This window comes from Trachemys scripta, chromosome 2 (assembly GCF_013100865.1).
Source record: "Trachemys scripta elegans isolate TJP31775 chromosome 2, CAS_Tse_1.0, whole genome shotgun sequence".
NCBI classification, from domain to species: Eukaryota; Metazoa; Chordata; order Testudines; family Emydidae; genus Trachemys; species Trachemys scripta.
In genome coordinates, this window is record NC_048299.1 from 84,701,382 (window position 1) to 84,728,878 (window position 27,497).

The following is a 27,497-nucleotide window of genomic DNA, read 5'->3' on the forward strand; positions in this document are numbered from 1 at the left end:
GTGTGAAACTTCCATTGAAGCTGATGGGGGTTCTGAGTGTGGAGCAGTCACAGAAGCAGTTCTAAGGAATTAGAATATTGTGTGTTCCTTTACTTTCTTTAAAGGAACCAATATAGAGAAGACAGCTGGAGAATGCTATATGTATGCTAACAGCAGTTATTTTTATATTTCTCCAAGGGAAAATATTTTACTAAGGATGAGACGGACCCCAACTAAATCCCTATATCTGAACAAACTCAAACTTTGGTGTCTGAAGTAAAAACTCAGATGTGAATCTGAGTTTTGCAGAGTGGGTTGAACCAAAATCCTGGATACAAACATTCCTGAGCTATGGGATGTTCATGTTCAAAATCTGAACTTGGACGAGCCCTACTGCTGCTAGTGTTAGGTGAGGCTAATACAAGTATGGCACTATTTCCTACTGCCATCTTAAACATGCTCATCCCTGTTCATATGCATTTTGAACAGAAGCTGCGGGTCTTCTATCTAATAGAGGCTGGTGGTAGAACAAAGTTTTGTGCTTTGAACATGGAAATGGAATACAGATGGAGTTTATTTTCCTTCTGAGGCCAATGTTTTCCACATTCTCCAGAGTAGCATGAAAGCAGTCTAACTCATAGTAAACTATATATGTGAACAACAGGGCAAAACTATACACTGGATAAAACGAACTATGAAAAACCAAGTGTGTGTGTGTGTGTGTGTGTTGAATTTCACATGGACAGGTGAAATCAAGTTATATTGAACTGGATCCATCTTGGGGCCCTAATCCAGGACAACATTTAAGCACATGTTTAATGAACAGCAACACTTTCCTGAATCAGGGCCTGAGTTAGTTAGTTTTGAACATTTCACCTTTAAAGTTTATGGGCCTACTTCACTCCAGTGGTGTACCTAGACCATAGTTTTTTTTTCAATCTTTCTTTGTCTGCTTATACTTTTCCAACTTATTTATATTAAAAACTTATATTTTTCTTTTCCTTTGATCCATCCATTCAATCAGTGATAAAAGAAATGTCACACTAAGATGAAAGGAGGAATTGATCCATCTGACTTCCTAATGCCTGCCTTCTCTCAGTACTTCTAGGTCAGGTAAAGAGTGGTTACAGGTATCTAAGAAACAGATGTGAGAAATATATCATTAATTGTAATTACTAGTTATGGAAGACAACACAAAAAGTACATTCCTCAGAGCTTTAGTGGGCAACAGCCCTGAGCAAACAGCCTATTTGTGAGTCATTACTAAAACAAAATAAGAAAAGTGCACAAAGATTAAATGAATTTGCCCACCGGATAAATAAAAAAACAAAAATCAATATCAGAGTGCTGGAAAAGCAATGGAACAGTACTAAGTCCTAGTGAAAAGTTTACGAATTTAACAATTCACCACCTTCACGAACAAAATCCTCTGAACTGATGCTAAAACTGGTATCAAATTCTCTGCCTAGCAGATGGAAACAATAGTACAAAGGCAGGAATTTCAAGCCCCTTTCCACACATTCCGATTTTCTGTTTCACCACCTTAGCGTCTCTTTCACAAGTTAGGGCTCTAACATAGGGAAGCAATGGCTTCTGAGGAGGATCCTCGTTTATTTGCTTTGCCTGTCCAGAAAGTGGAATTATTTTGTTAACAAAAACCCTCAGAAAATTTTAAAAAAGAAACCACACACACACACACGGGGAAAAAAGTGAAGGAAAAAAACACCCAAACCCCAGAGTCATTAACTGTGAAGTAGCCAGTGGGAGGAGGATTGTTTTGAAAGCTGTGTAACGCCTTCCCCAGAAACTGGTCTTTGCGGAAGGAGGAGGAGGAGAGGAATGAAGAAGCTCAGCTAAAATGATGAAAGAAATTTGCAGTCTCTTTTTTTAATTTTTTTTTTTTTTTTACTCTTCTGTATCTGGAAAAAAAAAAGAAAAAGAAACGTGTCAATGCTGCCTTTTCCCCCCCACGTCAAGGGATTGTAAAGCTGGGAAAGGAGGGAAAAAAGGTATCAGTTTAGACATGCTCATTCCTTCCAGATATCATGGCTTTGTGTAATCTCACAAAGACCATAAACTGCACAATAGCTAAACCCTCTTGCACACTTGGTTTGAAAGTAACACTCTTTCCTACACAAGCAGACCCAATTGTCTTCCTGCCTTAACCAATGGAAGTTTAAACATTGGTTTCAGTGGGATCAGCTCAAGAGCTTAGTGTGTTTTGACAGGTAGGTCATATTAGTCTTTTTGGTACAGGGCACTCCACCCACCCTTGCTTCCCAGCCATTTCAGCATCTCTTTGACACTAAAATGGGCAACACTGTACTTGTATTTTGGGTAAAGAAAAGAACACTCTCCAAACGAAAAACAGATCCTCTCTTCTAAATGGCTCTGTCACAAGTAGTAAGGCAGCTCAGTGCATAACCACATAAAGTTCATGTACTTTGTGAATTCACAGTAAATGGAAAGCCAGTCTGACATAGTGGATTTAAAGTATTAGCTCAGATCACAAGTGAGAGTGAGTTTGGTGGTCATGTTCGAATCTCTAGGAGATATTTGCTCACAACACCACATAGTACAGTATATTTGCAATCTCTGGTCAAGATACACAGACCAGGAAAAGCAAAGACAATGAACATAATGATTACGGGGTGTTGGCAGAGCTGGGTGGTTAAGCTTGTTTTGTCCTTACTCAAACTATAGCTGGGTCAATCAGGGTTTCAAGTATCAGGGGGTAGCCGTGTTAGTCTGTAGCTACAAAAACAACAAGGAGTCTGGTGGCACCTTAAAGACTAACAGATTTATTTGGGCATAAGCTTTCGTGGGTAAAAACCTCACTTCTTCAGATGCACCCACAAAAGCTTATGCCCAAATAAATCTGTTAATCAGGGTTTATCAGCATGACATTTATGCCCAAATGAAGATAGATCCAAAGAAGATGTTACTGAAATCACTAGTTTGCAAATGGAAGAGAAATAAAACCTTCCAGTATCAGGATCTAGTTAACATTGACTTTATTCATGACACAATAGGAGTGGTACACCTATTGTGCTGTGAACTTATGGCAAGTAAAACACACTCGAACAAGTCCTTTAAGACTTGTTCTTTCAAGGCAAAGATAAAATATACATTGGTACTCCAGAGTATTTTGCTATAAGCAAAGATCCGTTTAAAATTTGAATTTAATATTTGTCTTCAATAGTAAAATTTGTGGCTTTGTCTGTTCTTGCTATCTCAGAGATTCCAGATGATCAGTTAAAAGCGACAGAATAGCTAGCTTGGCAAATAATATCTCCAAGATTCAAAAGTAAAGTATATTGGACTAAATTCATCCCTGACACAGTAACTCCATTGACTTCACTAATATCCACAGACAAATCTTCACCCTGAATAGATCTCCACAAGGAAGACGCTCTGCTAAATCAAGAGGCATTTTTCATTATTTCCAGGAAAAAGAAAACACTGTATTCAGAGCAAACAACCCCTCCTCCCCCCCCAGGCAGTCCTCCTGAAAAGTTATCAAACTTGAAAATTGTACTTTGATTAGAAAGGGGTTAAACCAGTTCTGAAACAGTTAGGTTCCCATGAATATCTTTGGCACCTCTGCTTAGCCACCCATGTTCTAGCACCCACTCATATCAACTAGTTGCTGCTGCGGGGTTGGATAGTTCATGCTACCCAACCAAACCCATCTCAAGTAGCGCTGATTTGATTTATAATTCTCTGCATGCCTCAGAAGCGACTCTATGTCACAAATCTCTTTCTGCCATGTTCTGAAGCCAGTCCGGTTTGTCTCCATAAAGAAGATAGATTTTCATTTGGTCAAGGAGGGTGGGGTTTGCAGCATAGGTCTGATTTCTTAACTACATCGAAGGTGAATAATATTGTATCTGCCGAATACATAGAACACAATGCTGTACAATCACTGCTGTCTGCCCACAGATTTGCCTCATTCTCTTATTGTGCACTCAGCAGATGGATTTTTCATTATATAATGTTCATCTGTAAACTGGTGCAATGATTCCAAAAAATTTGCACATGGTATCCTATCTGCCAAGATGATTATAACATTGAAATCTCTGGATTTCACTGGTTTTATTTTAATTTCATTAAACATTCTCAGCTCTAGTAAGTACAAAATCTAACAATGTCAAATAATAACTTATACTTCTCTGATGCCTCCCATCTAAGGAACTCAGCCTGATTTGCAAACATTAACATGACCTCACAACAGCCCTGTGAGAAATATCATTAGCCCAATATTAAAGAGGAGATACTGAAGCACCAGTGGTTAACGGTATCCTTTTGTAGAAATCCTGAGCACTCATAACTCCAAGTAAATGACAGCTGTAGGTGCTCAACATATCTCAAGAACAGGCCCTAAATGATTTAGCTATGGTCACACAGTGAGTTCTGTAACAGAGCTGCAAGTAAAACCAAGTGTCCCATCTCCCATTCCTATGTCATACCTTAATCACAAGAGCATCCCTTCCTTTCCTGCTAATGGAAAGGAAAGAAATACATTTTCCTCAGACTTTGTAAGTTCTCTATGGGCAAATGGAGCACAGATTGCCTTTCACTCCCATCCACCACATTACCAGCTGTACCAACAAGAAAATTCTAGTTCTATATTTGCTTAAAATGGAGTAAAAAACTCTAATTGTTCAATTGTTTTGCTTTCAGAAGGATGCTCTTTGGTGCAGAAAATGCATTTGCTTTCTAGCTGGATTTCTCTTTGGGTACAAAAAGGGTTCCTTACCAGAATGTGGAATTTTAACGCGACTTTAGCCCTGAGTATGATTAAGGCTCATTTTCATTTCACTACCGTATTCCCAAACTGATTTCACTGCAAAATTAGCACATATTAATGCAGATAATTAAAAAAGAAAAAGAAATATATACCATTCTATATCTGGGAAGACTAAGTAATGTCTAGGCATCTATTTCAAATAAGTATGTGTATATGCACACCCCTCCAGTGTTGCTGTCAAATTTATATTTTGTCATTGCTGACTTTAGACCTGTCCAGTGATCACTACCACAAATATTCAAATACCTGGTTCCTAACTGTGATTCCTGTTGTACTCCACTTTATAACAGTACCCCTTGGAGGTCTTAGATTGTAAATTGGAACAGAACATGCAATTACTAATAATTTATACTAGAGTATTTTCAACTAGTATGCGTTTAACTGGTTATTTACAAGTTTATTATGTGACTATTTTGAATAACTTACTGAAATCCACATATACTACGATACATCAATTTCACTACCATACACACTACTGAGCAATATATAAATGTATCTTTACAACTATGAGGCTGGTTGCTGATCATAGAAAACCAGTGATTAATCTTCCCTATTCGCCTCCCTCTTTTTGACTAAACAAATGTCTACAAGTTCTTGAGCTTACAAAAATTAGAACTTGAAGCAGTTGGTAGTAATTATGCCTGTCTAATTGAAACTTTAGCAATCTGCTACCCAGTAGGGCACAGGAACAGAATCTCGCAGTCATTCAGAGTTGGGGTGAGAGTTTAGACTGATTCAAAACCTAAGCCTGCTATGTGTGACTCATTAAGCCAGATCCTCAGCTGGGATAAATCGGAGTAGCCCACAGAAGTCAATGGAGCTATGCCGATTTACACCATCTGAGGATCTGACCCATAGTAATTAATGCCTGTGAAGATCTGACAGCTCTGCCTCTCTCTGTACCAGCTGGGTGCCTGCTCCCCAGAAGTTTGGAAGGTATTATGCTTATTCCAGGAACAGTACCTCCCAGAGCAACTATTTGGTTGATGCAACTCCACACCTCCTCCAAAGAAGTGCTGTGTCTACATGACACAGTTGGGCCTGACATTTTAAAAACCAAAACATTTCTAACATTTCCCCCCTACAAATACAGAACACATGATAACGTAGTGTGGTACAAATATTTTATTGGCAGTGTAACGGGGCACATTCACCTCTCACGAGCGCTCTCCTCCCCCCGCCCTTGGCCAAGTGCTCATGTCTGCGCTCTCTCTCTCTCTGTGGTGTGTCTTTGGTGACTCAACCCTCCAGCTGAGTCAAAAACAAAGCAAAATTCTTTCCGGGGTACAAAAGGGGTCTCTCCCAGTGTCCTGTGTAATATCTTCCTCAAGTTGTCCCTGCTTCAGGATAGGGTTCCCTCCTTGGTGACGAAGTCTACTCCCTCCCAGAGATAGCAGCTGTCTGCTGTGTCCCTTTATCTAAGTCATGCTGCTGCTCTAATTCCCTGGGCCACTTCCCCACGGCCCTGCGCCATCACCACCCTTACCTCAGGGCCTTGTCCTCATGGAGTCCCTGCAACCAGCTCAGGGCTCCTTCTCACTCTCCCTAGCTTCTGGCAGCACTACCTCATCCAAGAACTTGCAGCTCCCTCAGCCAGCTACACACCAGCCACACTCCTATAGCTCCAGCAAGGAACTGGAACTTACTCTAGCCCTGCAGCTCCTCTTATACTGACCTTCTGGGCCCTGATTGGCTGTGTCCCACATAGCCATTCTAGGCAGAATGGAGGACCCTCTCCACTGCCCTTTTCTGGGGCAGGGTGTGGCAGGTCCTCAAGGACTCCAGTAGGGAGCCTCAGAGGGTCTGATATACCCCATCACAGGCAGTTTTTGGGATGACCTACTTGGCTGTCTTGGGTGAGTAATGTGGCCATCCCTTTTGATAAAATCTATATACTACATCACACCGTCATGCGCTCTTCCCTTTCTGTGTGATTGTATATCTAAAATCCCATTCCATATATTCGATTATTTCATCACTCCTATATTTCATTACAACTATAAAGATTTCTTAATAATTATGAGAAACAAAGGGATTCTGTGGTTAAGGTTGCACCAAGATTTTCCTTTTAATTAGACTGTGGCCGTCTTCTAATTCAGTTCAGTTCTGGAAAAAATTACTTACAATGTACAAATATTATCCCCTCGCTATCATGCCATGTAATGCTTCTGATGAGCATTATGTCATCATGAGAGAGAGAAGCATTTGCTATGCTATCAATATAACATTTTGTGTCAATTATATGAAAACAACTACAAAAGTTAAAGACATGGAAGTGATTTCTATGCTGCATCTCTGCTATTAGTGAATGCAGAATATGTTGGAAGAAAACTATCCAAGTGTACCTGGAGCACCAAAACGCCTCATCCTCGGACATATCCCTTTTCTCTCTCCTGTCTCCCTAAGTAATCACGTTACAAAAACCCTTCCTACGGCAGAATAGCCATGACTCTCTCCAGAGCACTTCACTGCCTTTTCTTGTGTCAGCTAAGGGTGCTAGGGAATAATGCTAAGCATCCACAACTCCTCTGGCAACACAATGGCAAATAACCTAAAGAAACAGGTTTTGAATAAGCCATAATTTGAAAATTATTCATCCAAAACATTTTGTGACTACTTACACACAGGGATAAACATTTGCAATTAACAGGACTGGTTAGTGCTGGGGTTGGCAACCTTCCCATGGCCACTGGGAGCTGCAGGGGGCCATGCCTGTGGATGGTCAATGTAAACAAAATGTCTCGTGGATTACCCTGATGGGCCGCGTGCTGAAGGTTGCCGACCCCTGGGAATGAATCACAACGTCCTGCCCCACAAAAGTCCTCAAGTTTGTTGAATTTTTGATCTGACAGATGCTATTTGAACAGCTCTAGTAATGTGCTAGTGCTATCCAAAGGGATCAAAGAGAACTGGGGGGATTCAAAGAGATGCATCAAAGGAAGAGGAAGCAGCTGGAGAGAAAGTTGGCCTTCTGATACATTAGGCGGGGATGAAATTAAGTGCCTCAAAAGCAGCTTAGAAACTGAGGTCTTGTACAATCCCATCGTTAAAGCAAGAACTGTGCTGTTTGGAGTTCTCATGCCCTGTCTTCCCTTGGACACCTGCATGTCAGGCAGGTCTGATCTGGGGTTGTAGCATTTGCAATATATTTGAAGGGCATAAACATCAAGGAAAGAAGAATTATTTAGGGTGGTTTGGAGAATGTTGTTAGAGGGATCATTCCTTCACCCTCTCACTTCCCTGGTCCTTCTCGCATGAACAGAGGGCAGCAATACCCGAAGTCCAAAGGAGAAAACAATTCAATGTTTATTGGGGTGAACTTCCAGTAAGCAATGATTCCAGTTTCCTTCCTCAGTGTCCCCCTTCCCAGCTCTGACACCACAGAGCCTTGCCTGTGTCCCAGTTCCCATTCTACCCCCCTTAGCAAAACATGATTCCAATTCCCCCCTCTTACTTCCTGATTGACTGCAGACTATATAGTAAAACTTGAGTTCTGCTTAGCTATATCTTAACCAATCATTTTACTGAAATTTAACTAACCAATCCTAACATATTGTAACATGATTATCTAACCAATTATATCCCACCAGCTTAATTGGTTTACACCCAACAAAATTAATTATACAGCAGACAGAAACAATCACAGAACCAGACAAAGATTATACGGACAAACAATTCATAGATTCATAGATTCTAGGACTGGAAGGGACCTCGAGAGCTCATCGAGTCCAGTCCCCTGCCAAAGTCCAGGACCAAATACTGTCTAGACCATCCTGATAGACATTTATCTAACCTACTCTTAAATATCTCCAGAGATGGAGATTCCTCAACCTCCCCAGGCAATTTATTCCAGTGTTTAACCACCCTGACAGTTAGAAACTTTTTCCTAATGTCCAACCTAGACCTCCCTTGCTGCAGTTTAAACCCATTGTTTCTGGTTCTATCCTTAGAGGCTAAGGTGAACAAGTTCTCTCCCTCCTCCTTATGACACCCTTTTAGATACCTGAAAACTGCTATCATGTCCCCTCTCAGTCTTCTCTTTTCCAAACTAAACAAACCCAATTCCTTCAGCCTTCCTTCATAGGTCATGTTCTCAAGACCTTTAATCATTCTTGTTGCTCTTCTCTGGACCCTCTCCAATTTCTCCACATCTTTCTTGAAATGCGGTGCACAGAACTGGACACAATACTCCAGTTGAGGCCTAACCAGCGCAGAGTAGAGAGGAGGAATGACTTCTTACAACACACCTGTTAATACATCCCAGAATCATGTTTGCTTTTTTTGCAACAGCACCACACTGTTGACTCATATTTAGCTTGTGGTCCACTATAACCCCTAGATCCTTTCTGCCATACTCCTTCCTAGAAAAAAAACAACAAGGAGTTTGGTGGCACCTTAAAGACTAACAGATTTATTTGTGCATAAACTTTCATGGGTAAAAACCTCACTTCTTCCGTTGCATAGCATCTAGACAGTCTCTTCCCATTCTGTATGTGTGAAACTGATTTTTCCTTCCTAAGTGGTGCACTTTGCATTTGTCTTTGTTAAACTTCATCCTGTTTACCTCAGACCATTTCTCCAATTTGTCCAGATCATTTTGAATTATGACCCTGTCCTCCAAAGCAGTTGCAATCCCTCCCAGTTTGGTATCATCTGCAAACTTAATAAGCATACTTTCTATGCCAATATCTAAGTCGTTAATAAAGATATTGAACAGAGACGGTCCCAAAACAGACCCCTGCGGAACCACACTTGTTATGCCTTTCCAGCAGGATTGGGAACCATTAATAACAACTCTCTGAGTACGGTTACCCAGCCAGTTATGCACCCACCTTATAGTAGCCCCATCTAAATTGTATTTGCCTAGTTTATCGATAAGAATATCATGCGAGACCGTATCAAATGCCTTACTAAAGTCTAGGTATACCACATCCACAGCTTCTCCCTTATCCACAAGACTCGTTATCCTATCAAAGAAAGCTATTAGATTGGTTTGACACGATTTGTTCTTTATAAATCCATGCTGGCTATTCCCTATCACCTTATCACCTTCCAAGTGTTTACAGATGATTTCCTTAATTACTTGCTCCATTATCTTCCCTGGCACAGAAGTTAAACTAACTGGTCTGTAGTTTCCTGGGTTGTTTTTATTTCCCTTTTTATAGATGGGCACTATATCTGCCCTTTTCCAGTCTTCTGGAAACTCTCCCGTCTCCCATGATTTTCCAAAGAGAATAGCTAGAGGCTCAGATACCTCCTCTATTAGTTCCTTGAGTATTCTAAGATGCATTTCATCAGGCCCTGGTGACTTGCGGGCATCTAACTTTTCTAAGTGATTTTTAACTTGTTCTTTTTTTATTTTATCTGCTAAACCTACCCCCTTTCCACTAGCATTCACTATGTTAGGCATTCCTTCAGACTTCTCGGTGCAGACCGAAACAAAGAAGTCATTAAGCATCTCTGCCATTTCCAAGTTTCCTGTTACTGTTTCTCCTTCTTCACTGAGCAGTGGGCCTATCCTGTCTTTGGTCTTCCTCTTGCTTCTAATGTATTGATAAAAAGTCTTCTTGTTTCCCTTTATTCCTGTAGCTAGTTTGAGCTCATTTTGTGCCTTTGCCTTTCTAATCTTGTCCCTGCATTCCTGTGTTGTTTGCCTAGATTCATCCTTTGTAATCTGTCCTAGTTTCCATTTTTTATATGACTCCTTTTTATTTTTTAGATCATGCAAGATCTCATGGTTAAGCCAAGGTGGTCTTTTGCCACATTTTCTATCTTTCCTAACCAGCGGAATAGCTTGCTTTTGGGCCCTTAATAGTGTCCCTTTGAAAAACTGCCAACTCTCCTCATTTGTTTTTCCCCTCAGTCTTGATTCCCATGGGACCTTACCTATCAGCTCTCTGAGCTTACCAAAATCCGCCTTCCTGAAATCCATTGTCTCTATTTTGCTGTACTCCCTTCTACCCTTCCTTAGAATTGCAAACTCTATGATTTCATGATCACTTTCACCCCAGCTGCCTTCTACTTTCAAATTCTCAATGCGTTCCTCCCTATTTGTTAAAGTCTAGAACAGCTTCTCCCCCAAGTAGCTTTTTCAACCTTCTGAAATAAAAAGTTGTCTGCAATACAGTCCAAGAATTTGTTGGATAGTCTGTGCCCCGCTGTGTTATTTTCCCAACATGTATCCGGATAGTTGAAGTCCCTCACCACCACCAAATCTTGGGCTTTGGATGATTTTGTTAGTTGTTTAAAAAAAGCCTCACCAACCTCTTCCACCTGGTTAGGTGGCCTGTAGTAGACTCCTAGCTTGACATCACCCTTGTTTTTTTACCCCTTTTAGCCTAACCCAGAGACTCTCAACACTTCCGTCTCCTATGTCCATCTCCACCTCAGTCCAAGTGTGTACATTTGGAATATATAAGACAACACCTCCTCCCTTTTTCCCCTGTCTATCCTTCCTGAGCAAGCTGTACCCATCCACACCAACATTCCAATCATGTGCATTATCCCACCAAGTTTCAGTGATGCCAACAATGTCATAGTTGTATTTATTTATTAGCACTTCCAGTTCTTCCTGCTTAGGGAAATGGGGACTACAATGATAGAACAACAAAGAAATGAGGATTTCACACCCCAGCTATAGATAAGTGAGTTCTTGCCAGACAGGATGCTATCAAACTAAATTTTCTTTAAATCTTCTAGGCTCTTCCCTTTCTCTGGAGGTGACAGATCAGATCATCTTTTTAACAGCCCAAAACTGCCTTATTTCAGCATGACTGGTGAGGATGTGACCGTTCGCTTCCCAGCTTAAGGCTGCCCCTGCTGTTTAGCCAAAGGCCTTAGCCTAAGAACAAGGCCTTAGACTACCATAGGGAGCGAAGGCCTATAAACAGGCAGACTGATTCTGATTCTTGTTTTGTACCTCTATAACTTGCTAAGTAATAAATATATACCTAAATTCTTAAAGTATAGGCCTTTACAGACAGGCCTGATCATATCCTAACACTCCACCCCTTTTTTTTCTTTTTCTTTTGGGATCCTCCTGCCCAGGTATCCCTGAAAAGGCACAGGACATATGGTGACACATTTCCCGATAGGGACAGGCATCAAGATGGAAGGTGTCAATATTCCATTTGTCCCACTGCACCTTGTGTAGTATCGTGCCCTGCACCTTCTCTTGTATGGGCATACCACACCTATTCCAATTAATGTTCCAAACTTCCCATTATAGTGGGCCCGAGAAGGTTGGGTCCGGGTTGTCTAGTACACTGGGAGTGGGGGTGGGGAAGGCCTTACTACATTACTTATAGGTTATCTTCATATGCAATGTAACACAAGTGTACTTAACAATACACCAGCCACTATAATAATCCACAGCAACACCGAGAGTCCTGACCACTGCAGTATGGTCCAATATCCGAGCCACCACCAAAACACTGCCTCTCCTCCTTCGACAGGTTCAACATCTTAATGTGTCCAGTTGCTGGCAGTTGCAACAAGCTGCCCCTGCAGGTTTTGCTTGCTTTTGTTCATATTATAAATCCATTGAATGTCCACAGAGAAATGGGTTATTGTCCAAACCAACTTAACCATTTGGAATGGAATCAGGCAGTATGCACTGGTTCGATTATTCACAGCAATAAGATTCACAGATCCATTTGTGCACCAAAGTCCAAATAGCAGTATGTAGTTTGGTTATGGGCTGCTGTAATTGTGCCCCCTACCACAGGAGCCAACTTTTGTTGGCACCAGGGGGTGGTTGCGCGCCCGCCCCAGACCGACTCCGCCCCTTCCCTGCCTCTATTGGGTGCTGGTGGGTGCTCATGTCCCCGCCCAACTCCACCCCCTCCCTGCCTCTATTGGTCCCCTCCCCAAATCCCAGTCCCGGCTCCTGCCCTAAGTTCCCCCTTCTCCCCCCTCGCGCCCAGGTTTGCTGCGTGAATCAGATGTTTCATGGCGGAAGCACTGGGAGGGAGAGGGGAGAAGCAGGACCCAGCGGCGTGCTCAGGGGAGGAGGCGGAGGTGGAGTGGAAGTGGTGGTGAGCTGGGGCGGGGTGGGGAGCGGGGCGGGGAGCTGCTGGTGGGTGCTCAGCACCCACCAATTTTTCCCCGTGGGTGCTCCAGCCCTGGAGCACCCACGGAGTCGGCGCCTATGCCCCCTACTAATATGTACATTCCCAGCAAAACACCTCATACACAGTACACCCAATTGTCCACCCCTTGCCATAGGTCATTGGATGTGCTCCTCCATGGCCATCAGGGAGGGGAACATCCAAACATCTTCTCTGGATTTACACAATGTCACACACCCCTGCATTGATTCCCAGCGAGTGCCTTCCCTTCTCATTATTCCCATAGGGTTTGTGGCAACCAGCTTAGTTGCCATTCCATGTACCACGGTAGCTATTACACAGGTGCTGGCCTCCTAGTTGAGCATTTTGCATTCCCATACACATCTCCCCCCCAGGTTAGCCTTTTGAAGCCATCCCCTACCCATGTCATGAGGTTTTCTGTTCATTGAAACACAGCAATGCTAGCAACAAGACAAACACCACAGACGAACACCACAAAACATATATCCATGGTATTCTGGGGTATTCTTCCGCTGGCGACAGCTTGCTTGTAGAGTGTCTGAAAAACAAAAGAAACAATTTCCACCCCCCTGTCCGAAGCGATGCATCCGAGTCACGGCACCAAGATGTTAGAGGGCTTATTCCTTCACCCTCTCACTTCTCTGGTCCTTTTCCCATGAACAGAGAGCAACAATACCCGAAGTCTGAAGGTGCAAACAATTCGATGTTTATTGGGGTGAACTTCCAGCAAGCAATGATTCCAATTTCCTTCTTCAGTGTCCCCATTCCCAGCAGGGGCGGCGAGTTGTATGGGCCCATGGTGCCAGGGCTCCAGCAATATTCAGGGCCCAGGGGCCCTGCTCCACCAAAATTTGGGGCCGGGTCTCTCCCCCGGCCCCGCCTGCCGCCCCCACGCTCCTGCCCCGAGTGTCCCCTGGCCCCACTTGCTGCCCCTGCGCACCTCCCCCGGTCCCGGAGCCTGCAGCTCATGCTGACTCTGCTCTGCCGGCTCCCGGCATCAACTGCTGCCGCAGGGTCCTAGTGCCCCCCCCATCCACTAATGGCAGGGCTGGCTGCCCTTACCCTGCCCTTCCGCCCTAGCCCTGAGCCTCTCCAACGCCCCAGACCCCTCAGCCCCAGCCAGAGCCCTCATCCCCCTGCACCCTAATCCTCTGCCCCAGCCCTGAGCCCCCTCCTGCATCATGAACCCCTCATCTCCAGCCCCACCCCACAGCCCTCACCCCACACCCCAACCCTCTGCCCTAGCCCTGAGCCCCCTTCCCACACTTCAAACCCCTCATTCTCATCCCCACAGCCCTCAGCCCTGCACCTCCTCCTATCCCCAAACTCACTCCCAGAGCCTGCACCCCTCAACCCCTCCTACACTCCCACCCTGAGGCCAGAGCCTGCACCCAAACTCCGTCCCAGAGCCTGCACCCATCACCCCTTCCTGCACCCCCACCCCTTCTCCCAGCCCAGAGCCTGCACCCAAACTCCCTCCCAGAGCCTGCACCCCTCACTCTCTCCTGCACCCCCACACCCTGTCCCAGCCCGGAGCCTGCACCCAGCCAGGGGTGGAAGGTTTGTAGAAATTTTGGTGGTGCCCAGAAACCGCCTCCCCCCCAAAATCCACCCCCCACCTGCCTAAGGCTCTGGAAGGGAGTTTGGGTGGGGGAGGAGGTCTGGGGTGCAGGACCTGGGCTGGGGATTAGGGTGCTGGAGGGGTGCAGGGTGCAGGCTCTGGGAGGGAGTTTGGGGATAGGAGGGGGTGCAGGGATGAGGGCTGTGGGGTGGGCTGTGGATGAGGGGCTTGGGGGGCTCAGGGCTAAGGCAGAGGGTTGGGGTGTGGGGTGAGGCTGGGGGTGAGGGGGTTGGGGGGCTCAGGGCTAAGGCAGAGGGTTGGGGTGAGGGCTGTGGGGTGGGGCTGGGGATGAGGGGTTCATGATGCAGGAGGGAGCTCAGGACTGGGGCAGAGGGTTAGGGTGTGAGGGCTATGGCTGGGGCTGGGGATGAGAGGTTTGGGAGGGGCTCAGGGCTAGGGCAGAGGGTAGGGGTGTGGGGGGTGATGGCTCTGGCTGGAGATGAGGGGTTTGGAGTGGGGCAGGGCTGGGGATCAGTTTGGGGTGCAGGCAGGCTGCCCTGGGGCTGGGGCAGAGAGGACTCCCAGCCCTCTCCCCCCACCGGCAGCACACTCACCCCCACCACTGTCACTGCACGTGCTCCTAGGGCCCCTCTCAGGACCAGGAAGCCCCCTCACCTCCCCTGTGGTGGGTGCCGGGGGGGGCTTCCATGTGCGCCTCTTCCCCTGCTGCTTCCCCTCATTGTAGCCTCACTGGGGGTGAGGGATGGGTCTGCCCCTTACCCAGCATGGGGCAGGAGCAGTGACTGCAGGCGTGGGGGCTGGGCTGTGCTGGTGGAGGGTCCCTCCGGAAAAGGGAAGGGTCTGAGGCAGAAGGGCAGGGTAAGGGCAGCCTGCCCTGCCACTAGCAGATGGGGAGCCGGCAGAGCAGAGTCAGTGTGGAGCTGCAGGCTCCAGGGCCCAGGGGAGGTGCGCGGGGGCAGCAAATGGGGGCCGGGGGACACTCGGGGGAGGCGCATGGGGGCGGCAGGCGGGGCCGGGGGAGAGACCCAGCTGCAAACATTGGTGGAGCTGGGCCCCCAGGCCCTGAATATTGCTGAAGCCCAGGCAGCACCGGCCCATACAACTCGCCACCCCTGCACCCAGCACCCAAACTCCATCCCGGGGCCTGCATCCCAGACCTCCTCCCCCCACCCAAACTCCCTCCCAGAGCCTTAGGCAGGTGGGGCCGGAGTTTGGGGGTGGGTGGGTTCTGGGCATCACCAGAATTTCTACAAACCTTCCACCCCTGCTTCTCAGCTCTTTTTAACAGCCCCAAACTGCCTTATTTCAGTGTGACTGGGGAGGATGTGACCGTTCGCTTCCCAGATTATGGCTGCCCCTGCTGTTTAGACAGGCCTGAATATCTATATCCTAACAGATGTAATTAGTATTAATGGGATGACATTAAAAAATAGATCATTTAGGCTGTTTATGAAACTTCCTGATCTATTAGGCTGTGGAATTGTCTCCCTGGGGGAATTCCTATTGCGTTGACATTTAAAATTACACCGGACAATAAAATGCATTAGAGGGGACAATACAACTACAGCAAGGTGATGGACTACATGACTTACTTGAACTTTTCCTCATCTTTCATTTCAATTATTTAGGAACATCACCCAATTTTCCACTGTGTTAGCAATTTGAATTTTATTCCATTATTTGAATGAAATATTCCTGTTTCATATATACTGTTGTCACACTCATCTAATGCACAGATGTCAGCAGGATTAGTCACATGCTTAAAGTTAAGCACATATTTAACTTCTCTACTAGAGCAGGGCCAAACTGCTCAACACCTTGCAGGACTGAGCCCCTAAATAAGTGGCCTGATTTTAAAAGGTGCTGAAGTACCTGTCCCCAGTGGGTGCCTAAATATGCATTTACACATGGGTCCCAGCTTTAGACACCCTAGTTTGAAAATTTTAGCTACATTTACTTGGTTAAAGTCTCACAGCTAGGAATAGAACCCAGGGTCCTGAGACCCAGTGTCCTACTCCAACCACTAGATGGCTCTTTGGAGTTTTAACACTCAGATTTCTTTTAGCAGCTTTAGTTAGACTGGGAAAGCCTTTTTAAAGAACATTTAGACCATGAATGAATAACTTGCACATTTGTGTCTCTCTCTTGTTTCTGTTGTGACAGGAAAGACAGTAAGGAAGAGACCCGAGAGATACAGCACAGTAAATCAACCAAAGAGGAAATACAACACATTATGTTTTAATTCATCTCCATTATCTATTTTTTAAAGGATCTGAAATTTTAGATTGATAATTCTTGCTAAAGAAAACAGAACATAACTTCAAGGTGACAGAGTCCTGTTTAGCTAGAAAAATAGAGAATAAACACTGCGGGAAAAATTCTTGAATACTTATTTGGTATCTGATTTTAAATAACATCCGTTTGATTTAGCTGATGACCGGAGTCTTTAATGTTGATTTTGCTAGGGGGGAAAATGGTATTAGCATAGAAGAGATTCTGAATTTCTGGTTTTGGCACATAATTAGCCCTAAATCATTCATGACTTCAAATAATTTCATGTCCTGTTCACACTGATCTAGAGACTTGTATTTGTCTGACAGCTTCTATTATATTTGACCTAAAATCATTTTAGTGTGTGTGGGGGGGAAGAGATTAGTTTATATATTTTCCCGATGATTACAAGCACATTTTGGAAATTCAGAGCACAGGAGAAAAATAACAAGTATGTCAGAAATGTCTGACATTGCAATGCACAGTGAATGCACCATCTACCAAAACCATTGTAGAAACTTATTATACATTTCATGATCAAATAACTTATGAATATGCTGCTGTTAATAAAGATGTGATAAAGTGCATCTCAAGAGTTGCTCTTTACAGGTGGCAGCTAGAATGCTGGTGCTGTCTGCACAAGAAGGGTGAAAATTGTTTGGTATCTGATTTGAAATAGCATCAGTTTGATGCACCAGTACAGCCAAAGCTAACCAAGGGTCAGGAAAAGATTCTGGAGCTGGATCCCTTGAATAGGAAATGGCACATAATAGTCTCCTGAGCTTAGACTGTGACTTTACAGTCTGTGCTGACTAAGGTATGGCACACAGCTGCAGCGCTCTAGGAGTAGAGCGGAGAATGAACTGTGATTCAGTCAATTCCTTCCTTCCTTACTTTCCCCATTTGGTTTGGATGGAACAAGAGCCTCCCATCTAAATGCAGTAGTAAAGCACCAGGCATAGAAAGCTAACTTGTAGAAAGACACTTATTCAAAACACTTAGCTGCCTGTCTACCATCCACTGACTCTGTGGAAACTAGTCCTGGTCTGAACAAGCCAAATAAGCTGAAACATCTTCATGTTTGCTCACAAGAACAGAGCCATCCGGCAGCACAGTGGATGATGCAATGAGCATGTATGTACCAACAACGCAAAACACAACTGACAATCTGGACAGTATCCCTTAAAAATTGGATTACAGTATGCTTCCAGTTACAGTGTTTCTTCTTTCTAGGTTTCACATTTTCATTTAGACATATCAATGTTGCAGTGTCAGAGGCCCAGATCCTCAAAGGTATTTAGACTCCTAACTCCCAACGAAATCAATGGGAATTAGGTGAAAAAACACCTTTGAGGACTGGGGACCAGAGTCTCAGACGTTAAGGCCAAAAGGGACCATCTTGATCATCTAGTCTGAGCTCCTACACATCACAGGCCACAGAACCTCACCCAACCACTAATAGACCGATAGATTAATAGACCGATAACCTTTGGTTGAGTTACTGAAGTCCTCAAATCATGATTTAAAGACTCCAAGTTAAAGAGAATCCACTATTTACACTAGTTTAAACCAGCAAGTGACCTGTGCCCCATGCTGCAGAAGATGGTGACCCCCTTTCCCTTCCACCCGCCCCCTGGGGTCTCTGCCAATCTGACCCAGGGGGAAATTCCTTCCCAACTCCAAATAGGGCGATCAGTTAGACTCTGAAAATGTGGGCAAGACCTACCAGCCAGACACCTGGCAAAGAATTCTCTGTAGTAAGTCAGGGCCCTCTCCTCTAGTGTCCCCTCATCAGCCATTGAAAATATTTCCTGCTAGCAGTTGCAGCTCAGCTACATGCCATTGTAGATAGTCTCATCAGATCATCCCTTCCATAAACGTACCAAGCTCAGTCTTGTGACAAGTCAGGTTTTTTACCCCCACAGCTCCCCTTGGAAGGCCATTCAGAACTTCCCTCCTCTGATGGTTAGAAACAGTCATCTAATGTCAAGCCTTAACTTGTTGATCATCAGTTATATCCATTTGTTCTTGTGTCAGCATTGGTGCTTAACTTAAATAACTCCTCCCTCCCTGGTATTTATCCCTCTGATGTATTGATACAGAACAATTCTATCTCCCCTCAGCCTTCTTTTGGCTAAATAAGCCAAGCTGCTTAAGTCTGCTCTTATAAGGTAGGTTTTCCATTCCTCTGATCATCCTAGTAGCCCTACTCTGCACCTGTTCCACTTTGAATTCATCTTTCTTAAATATGGGAGACCAGAATGCAAACAGAATTCCAGATGATGTCGCACCAATGCCTTGTATAATGGCAATAACACTCCCCTATCACCACTGGATATATCTCGCTTGATGCATCCTAGGATTGCATTAGTTTTTTTCATAGCTGCATCATATTGGCAGCTCGTAGTCATTCTGTGATCTTCCATATCTTTTAAAATAGCCATGATCTGAGGGGATGTGCAAACCTGAGACTGACTACTGGTGGGGCGGAGAAGACAAGATGTGTTGCTTCTCGTTACTAATATCTCTTCAGCAGCTATCCCATATTCTTCCTTCCTCTTGAGAAGCTTTTCTGTCTGCTTTCTATTTCAGTTATTTACCTCAGCTGTGATCTGGTTTCACTCTAAGGGCACAATCTTGCTCAGGGATATGACTGTGTGGACATGTCAGAGTAGGCCTGATTGTCCCTGGACTTAGTGGAGGGAAGATACAAGAAGCACTTTCCCTCCTCGGTAGAAAGCAGGAAATACTCTGTCAATGCACCTCTAGGGGGTACAAACTGCCCTAAAATGAGTAGACTAAAAGTGGGACCATAGCCCCACCTCTCCAACCAGTATGCAAAGTTGGATGGCTGTGCTGGGGGTGGGAGGAATCGTCACAAGGGATTTTGCAGGTTCACACTCCCCTTATGTTTCAAGGAGATGTGGGGAAAGCATTGTGTCTCCTGAGCACTTCTTTGTGTTTTACAGTTCTACATTGCCTGCAACGTGGAACTATGGCCAAATGCCAACATCTAACCTGAGTATGCACCTTGTAAAGTTACCTAGACAAACCGCACACACAAGCATTGACAGCTAATTTTTCCAGACATGAAACTGGGATGAGTGAACCAGTTAAAGTACAATGAGAACTGCACTAAATCTTGACCCCAAAGTTGAAATCAAAACACACTGCATTTCCTAATGCCAAGTTTTGCACCCTGGCTTCAACTGAGATTGGAAGTAAAAATAACCAAGTAGCGTAAGAAAGGCTGTGCTTCCTGTTCTTTCACAATGGATTCCTGGAAATTGGGCACATACACCCCAATCCTTTGTTTTCATGAGATTTCCACCAAAAAGAAGTATGAAGAAGTATGACAGGTTTTAGATATTATTCAAACATTTTCTTGTTCTCGTCATCTAATGCGTGGCACGATTAAACAATATACCTGAGATCAGGGATGAACACTAAGGCTGGGTTCCTGTAACTAACTTCTGTGATCACATTTACATTCTGTGTATTACCTATTCAATGTTAAAGGGGAGTAAAAATAATAAACAGATAGAGTATATCCCTTAGTCTATTCAAATTACAACTTGCCTTCAGTATCACCTTTTGTTAAATAAGCCATGGCCATGCCCCAGCCCAGACTAGAGAATAATAACTATTTATTTATTTGCATAGTTATCCAGCTAGTGAACTATAATTGGATGTTTGGACAGCAAATTAACCATCTGTGTAGTAACAAGCAAAGCTGTGTTTGGACAGCAAAATGCTATCATGCCTTCAAGGGAGGTTTTTGGGTCAGGGACTGTCTTTTTATAACATGTGCATAAAGCCTACCATAATAAGTCCCAGTTCCTAGATTGGGACTTCTAAGTACTACTGAAACAGAAATAATAAAGAAAAAAAGGAAGGAAGGAAGGAAATTATATTCAGCAAATCTTGACCCACAGAGATCCCGATTTTCCTTTGAAGTTGGATTGTGATATGTCCCATGTAGCATAGAAACTATGAGGACCAGAGGAAAGGGGATAACTATCGTATCTGCCTCATGAACTCTGCTGAAAGCTGAACAGAATCATGCTTCTGTCAATACAGAAGAAATCAGCCTAATATTTGGAGCTTTGGGCACCTCTACTTATATGGTCTCAAATTTACCCTCATTATCATTGTCACGCTTCTAGGAAGAAGGACAAATCTTGCTCATTTACCCATTTGAGCGGTCCCATTGACAACAAGCCTACTTCTGTAAGATGAGCAGGACTTTGCCACAGGATAGAGATTCCTTAGTGCAGCAGCCCACCTCCACTGTTGGATATTGGTTTTGGCTGGATAGACATATAACTCTGCACTGCAACACTGAAAATCATGCCAGTCAGGGTTGCCAAGCATTCGGTTTTTGACTGGAATGCCCAGTTGAAAAGGGACCCTGGTGGCTCTGGTTGGCACTGCTGACCAGACCATTAAAAGTCCAGTCAGCAGCGCAGCAGAGGCCCAGGGCTAACACGCAACTTCTGGAAGTGGCTGCCAGGTCCTGGCAGCCCCTAAATGCATGGGCGGCCAGGAAGGCTGTGCGTGCTGCACCCGCCCCGAGTGCCGGCTCCGCAGCTCCCATTGGCCAGGAACCGTGATGAATGGGAGCTGCAGGGGTGGAGCTTGCAGGCGTGAAGGCAGCGCGCAGAGCCTCCCTGGCTGTTCATTAGCCTAAGGGCTGCAAGGACCTGGTGGCCACTTCCTGAGAGCCGTGGTAAGCACCACCAGAACCCCGCACCCCTCCCACACCCAAACTCTCTTCCAGAGCCCACATCCCGTCCCCAACACCCAAACCCCTGCCCCAGCCCTGAGCCCCCTCCTGCACCACAAACCCCTCAACCAAGCCCTACCCAGAGCCCACACCTCCAACCAGAGCCCACATCCCCTCCTGCACTCCAAACCCCTCGGCTCCAGCCTGGAGCACCCTCTTACACCCCAAACCCCTCATCCGCGGCCCCACCCAGAGCCCTTACCTCCAGCCGGAGCCCTCATCTCCCCCCCACAAATCCCTGCGCCAGACCGGAGCCTTCTCCTACACCCTGAACCCCTCATTCTCTCCCCAGCCCAGAGCCCTCACCCCCTTCCTGCATCCCAACCCACTGCCCCAGCTCAATGAAAGTGAGAGAGGGTGAGAGAGACTGAGCGACAGAGGAAGGGGGATGGAGCGAGTGGGGGCTGAGCCTTGGAGAAGGGGCGGGGCGGAGCAGGGGCAGGGGCGGGGGCCTCGAGGAAGGGGTGGGGCCGGGGTGTTCGATTTTGTGCGATTAGAAAGTTGGCAACCCTAATACCAGTGCTCACTCCAGAAGGAGACTGCAAAGACAGGTGGACTCTATGATGTAGCTGATATGTTTTAATAACAGCACCACTGTTCAGAGTGACACCAGGAAAGGACATCTGTTAACACAAGTAGTAAAATGCCCTATAGAATCACTGAACTATTGCCATTAAAATGAATTACTGCTATAGAAGAGAGCATTCTATTCACCAACGATGCATTATATCAAAAGTTCAGGCAATCACACTAACTAATCTGCCACTACAGGTATTTTAAAATCCTCTTGAAGGATACTTGGACACAGTAATAAAAGGAATCCTTGGCCCATAGCTACAGTATATTTGGTGACTAGGGAGTGATTGCCAAATCGAATCAGAAGCAAATGACTGCAAGTAGGTGTTTGCAAGTGCAGCATGTGCAACATAACCGAACAGGCTATGTTAATAATATTTGCCTGCTTATATCAAAAAAGCCACCAAAAATCCTGAATTCTTGTTAAGTGTGTTATGCACAGAAATGTAGATTCGGTTTATAAAAATAATAAACCATCTCTATATTCTCTCCATATTCTAGGACAAATATTTTGAATAGGAGGGACATGATATTTTTCAAATTTCTATTTGGTAAAACGTGGGGTTACAATTTAGCCACTAGATGGGAGCATTGCTTATTACACACTTATGCTTGGCATCTTTTCGTCTTTCAGAGTGGCGGTTCCTCCAACCAAGAGTACAGATATATCTCAGTGCTGATGCCTGTGAAACTGGAATGTTTATTACTAGAATGATAAGCTCACATGATTAGAAGCATAATAAAATCCTTCTAATTTTCTATTATTCCTAGTTTATTAGAAATAATAGAACAAACTGTGCTTCGATCCCAAGAGCAACAAATTCCAGTAACAACGATAATGTGGCCTCCACGTAGATCAGTGGAAACCCCTAACAGGGATCCTCTCCCTACTTGTTCTGCTTACTGTCTGCAGTTGTGTTCTTTCCTTTGCATCCTCAGAAAGGCAATTATTCAATAGGTAAAAAGTAGGTTTTCCAACCTTCTCGAATAATATTCTATCCAAATGGGAACATTTGACACACTATTCATGCTGATGATGTTTCTGATAAGTCTGTGTTGCTGATATTATATACTATACTTCCTTTCTCAGTACTGAAGATAAAGTATACATTGCTGAACAGGGGGCCTGCCCCATAAGCAAGGATATTCATAAGTAAAGAACTCTAGTAAAGTAATGAGTGTCTGGCTGAAATCAACCAGAATAAGTTTGACAGGGCGAAGGGAGCGGAAGGATGATCCACTGTAGATGGTGCTAGCTTAGGACTTGGGAGACCTGGGTTCATGTCTTTTCTCCACCACAGACTTCTTCTGTGAGCTTGGGCAAATTATTTAGCCCCTCTATGTGTCAGTTCCCCATCTCTAAAATAGGGAAAATACTTCCCTATCTCACAGGGTGTTGTCATGTGCTACATTAAAGATTGCAAGGCACTCAGGTATTGCAGTAATGGGAATAATAGAAATAACTAAATTCTGCTTACAATTTACACTCTTCAATCACATTCTCAGCTTCTTACTCAGGAGTAACTCCCTTTGAAATCAGTTGGAATTATCCCTGATTAAAGACCTCCGGATCTGGCTTCTGATGTACAGGTAAAGCAGTTTATATAATATGCAATGTGGAGCTTCCAAAGAGTTGGTTCCTATTCAGCTACTGCAAAGTTTCTATTTTATGAAGAAGGGGAAGATTATGCTAAGTTCCCCAGATGCTCTCTGTGCAAATACCTTATTCTGTAAGGGCTAGTCTACACTGGCAACGCTAAAGCGCTTTAGCTGCCGGGGCAGCGTTTTAACGTGGCTTGCGTGGTCGCGTCAGAGCGCTAGGAGAGAGTTCTCCCACAGCTCTAAAATAACCACCTCCACGAGGGGCGTAGCTCCCAACGCAGGTGCGCTGTCTACACTGGCGCTTCACAGTGCTGAAACTTGCTGCACTCAGGGGGGTGTTTTTTTACACCCTGAGTGAGAAAGTTGCAGCGCTGTAAATTGCCAGTGTAGACAAGCCCTAAGTGACTTAGAGCAGAGGTGGGAAAACTACAGCCTGTGGGACCCTCCTGCCTGGCCCCTGAGCTCCTGTCCTGGGAGGCTCACCGCCGGCCCCTCCCCTGCTGTTCCCCGTCCCCCACAGCCTCAGCTTGTCCCACCGGCGGCGCAATGCTCTGGGTGGCAAGGCTGCGAGCTCCTGGGGCAGCGCAGCTGCAGAGCCACGACCTGACCTGGTGCTCTGTGCTGCGCGGTGGCATGGCTGGCTCCAGCCAAGCAGCGTCACTGCGTGTCCTAGTGCTCTGGGCAGCACGGCTATAGTGCCGCCAGCCACCGGCACTCCAGGAAGCGTGTTAAGGGGGCAGGGAGCAGGGGGGGTTGGATAGAGGGCAGGGAGTTCGGGGTGGTGGTCAGGGGGCGAGGGTGTGGATAGGGGGTGGGGCGATCAGAGGGCAGGGAACAGGGGGGTTGAATGGGGGCAGGGGTTCCCAGGGGGCAGTCCGGATTGAGAGCAGGGGTTGGATGGGGCAGTGGGGGGCAGTCAGGGGCAGGGGTTCCGGGGGCGGTCAGGGGACAGGGAGAAGGGGTGGTTGGATGGGGCAAGGGTCCAGGGGGCAGTCAGGAATGAGAGGGGAGGTTGGATGGGGCGGCAGGGGGGGCAGTCAGGGGCAGGGGTTCTGGGGTCTGTCAGGGGACAGGGAACGGAAGGGTTGGATGGGGCAGGAGTCCCGGGGGGAGCCATCAGGGGGCGAGAAGCAGGAGGGGTTGGATAGGGGGCAGGGCCAGGCCATGCCTGGCTGTTTGGGGAGCCGTCTGTCCATACAGTTTCAGAAACCCAATGTGGCCCTCTGGCCGAAAAGTTTGCCTGCCCCGACTTAGACCCTGCACTTTCAAAGACTTATGCACATGCTTTACACATTGTGAGCTCATTCAATGGGATTACTGATAGTGCATAAAGTCAAGCACAGGTAAGCTTTTGCAAGATCAGGGTCTTGTACTCTAGTACAGCAGTTCTCAAACTGTGGGTCGGGCCCCCAAAGTGGATCGGGTCCCCATTGTAATGGGGTCACCAGGGCTGGCGTTAGACTTGCTGTGGCCCAGGGCTGAAGCCTGAACCCCACTGCCTGGGGCCGAAGCTTGAGCCCCACCACCCGGGGCCGAAGCCTCAGGCTTTGCCCCCCCCCCCCCCCTCCCGGGGCGGTGAGGCTCAGGAGGGCTCAGGCTTTGGTTCCCCCTCCTGGAGTCGTGTAGTAATTTTTGTTGTCAGAAGGGGGTCATGGTGTAATGAAGTTTGAGAACCCCTGTTCCATTACATGCAGGTGTGACTATTTCCCTACAGTCTCTCTCTCTCTCTCTTTCTCTCTCTCTCTCTCAATTTCTCTCCAGCATACCTGGCGTTGCCTGTATAAATATTTCACTTTTCTGTACGTAACCATGTGTCTCAAACTAGCATTTCTTTTTCTAGATCCCCCACTCTGCTAGTAAAGTGCTTTGTTCCATGGCAAGTAACAGATAGAGCTGATTGAACAGTATTTGTCAAAACAAGAGAGTGACACATGTACATCTTTTCTTTGGTTTGAAAATCATTCACAAACTTTTCTTGCTTTCTGCCAGTGAGGTCAGAGCTATCTGAAGTGTCTGAATGAACAATACTCAGCCTCTGGGTTGCTCTTGCATTGTTTCATTTGACTATTTACAATGTGATCGATCACCTGGGACTTTTTAACGGGAGAGTAACAAATAGTTATTCTCCACAGTGCATAAGAAATAGTAGATAATAAAAAGTGAATACAGATTCATGAAGATTTTGGCATTTGCAAATACTTTCATGACCATACAGAGGTCATCTGAATATTCATGATTAATTAATAGCATGGGTCTGCAAACAGTAATGAATTGAACCTGAATCATTTATTTAGTAATATAGCTGCCTTTCTGTTGTTTTTTTTTTCATTATTTGACCAAGAGGTTTTTTTTTTCTGGTAGATATTTATCTCAAGTGTGTAAACAATATGGCTTTCTAATAAAATAAGCAAGTCCTGACAGACATTCCTTTTTAAAACGATAATTTTATAAAATACATATTTATGTGGGTAGAATTAATATGTGTTCCTGCATCAACTGTGTCACCTTTTCTTTTGAATTATAAAATTATCAGGACAATGTGCTTATTCAATAATTCATTCACATATATCCAATTAAGGGGACATATTTTATTTCAGGGAAATAGAAGACATAATTATTGTCATTCTTAACTTCTGCTGTAGTAGTTACAATAGGATTGTTATTCTTTTCAGTGTCAAAACCAGCTATCCTATTGTGTATAAAGGTGAAAACTGCATTTTCTCAGTGGATTTAACTGAGACATATACAGACGAGTAAAAGGTAACAGCAAGTTATGTATCCATTTATAAATGTTAATTAACAGTTATTAAAATCATTCCCATAGCAATAGGCCCAGATCCTCAGCTATATCACAACTCCATTTGGCACACCTGAGGGGGAGAGGAGTAAAGGTGGCTTACGCTCACTTTTATACTTTCCTGATTCCTGGGGCTGCTGGGAACCTGTCTGACTTCTGGCATAATTTAGAGCAGCCTCCAGGCTGCTCTAAATTGTTTCCAGTTTCAATGACACCAAATAGGCTGTTCCACAGCCAGGGCCAGCTCTAGTGTTTTTGCCGCCCCAAGCAGCAAAAAATAAAAAAGCTGCGATCGCGATCAGTGGCAATTTGGTGGCAGGTCCTTCGCTCCAAGAGGGAGCGACGACCCCGCCGCCGAATTGCTGCTGAACGGCCAGACGTGCCGCCCCCCTCTTCATTGGCCACCCCAGGCACCTGCTTGCTACGATGGTGTCTGGAGCTGGCCCTGTCCACAGCAGTGACCGGTTGGAATGCAGCAATATTCCAGCCATACCTCTTCTCTAGGATGTCCTTAACGTACACACTACACCAGATGGGGAAGGGGCTAGCCCAAGGTCATCTATGCTTGCTGTATCTTACTTAGGAGTCCACTACTCCAGAGGAATTCTCAGATAACCAGTTAAACCAGGAAAATCTTATTTCTATATTGGCATAGTGTGATATATGATTATAAACTATGGGCTAAATTTTGAAGTCAATGGAGTTAGTCTGCATTTACAGTGATGTAACTCAGAGCAGAGTTCAGCCAAATGAAAGTCAAAAAGATGGAGCTAAATGTAACCATGTTCTCTTGTGAGAAGCTTAAATTATCCAGGATTTTTCTTGTAGAAATTTTGTGAGTTCAGGTAATTGGAACATGATATACCAACGTAACAATTAAGTACTGCTAGACATTATTTGGGAAAGAGACAATTTTACCTGAAGATGCCCCAAGAAGTTTTGCCAAATGTTGCAGAGTATTTTTTCCCTGAATTTCTTATACTATAACTTTAGGACAAACTATT

At 45.1% G+C, this 27,497-nt stretch overlaps 1 protein-coding gene across 12 annotated transcripts in view; it reads right to left on the minus strand.

Moving 5' to 3' along the window:
• Positions 1–27,497, minus strand: part of PDE1C (phosphodiesterase 1C) — a 276,106-nt gene that overhangs the window by 24,924 nt on the left and 223,685 nt on the right. Inside the window, exons 17-18 of one of the 12 annotated variants that reach the window (XM_034761139.1) lie at positions 13,280–13,417; positions 536–1,898 (exon numbers count right to left, since the gene is read on the minus strand). The exons of 9 other annotated variants lie outside the window; for them this stretch is intronic. In XM_034761139.1, coding sequence (XP_034617030.1) covers positions 13,320–13,417 — 98 coding nt within the window. In that variant the 3' untranslated portion in view covers positions 536–1,898; positions 13,280–13,319. Of the gene's footprint in view, positions 1–535; positions 1,899–13,276; positions 13,418–27,497 lie in introns of those variants that run through there. 2 more of the 12 variants (XM_034761141.1, XM_034761138.1) reach the window with 2 other exon arrangements.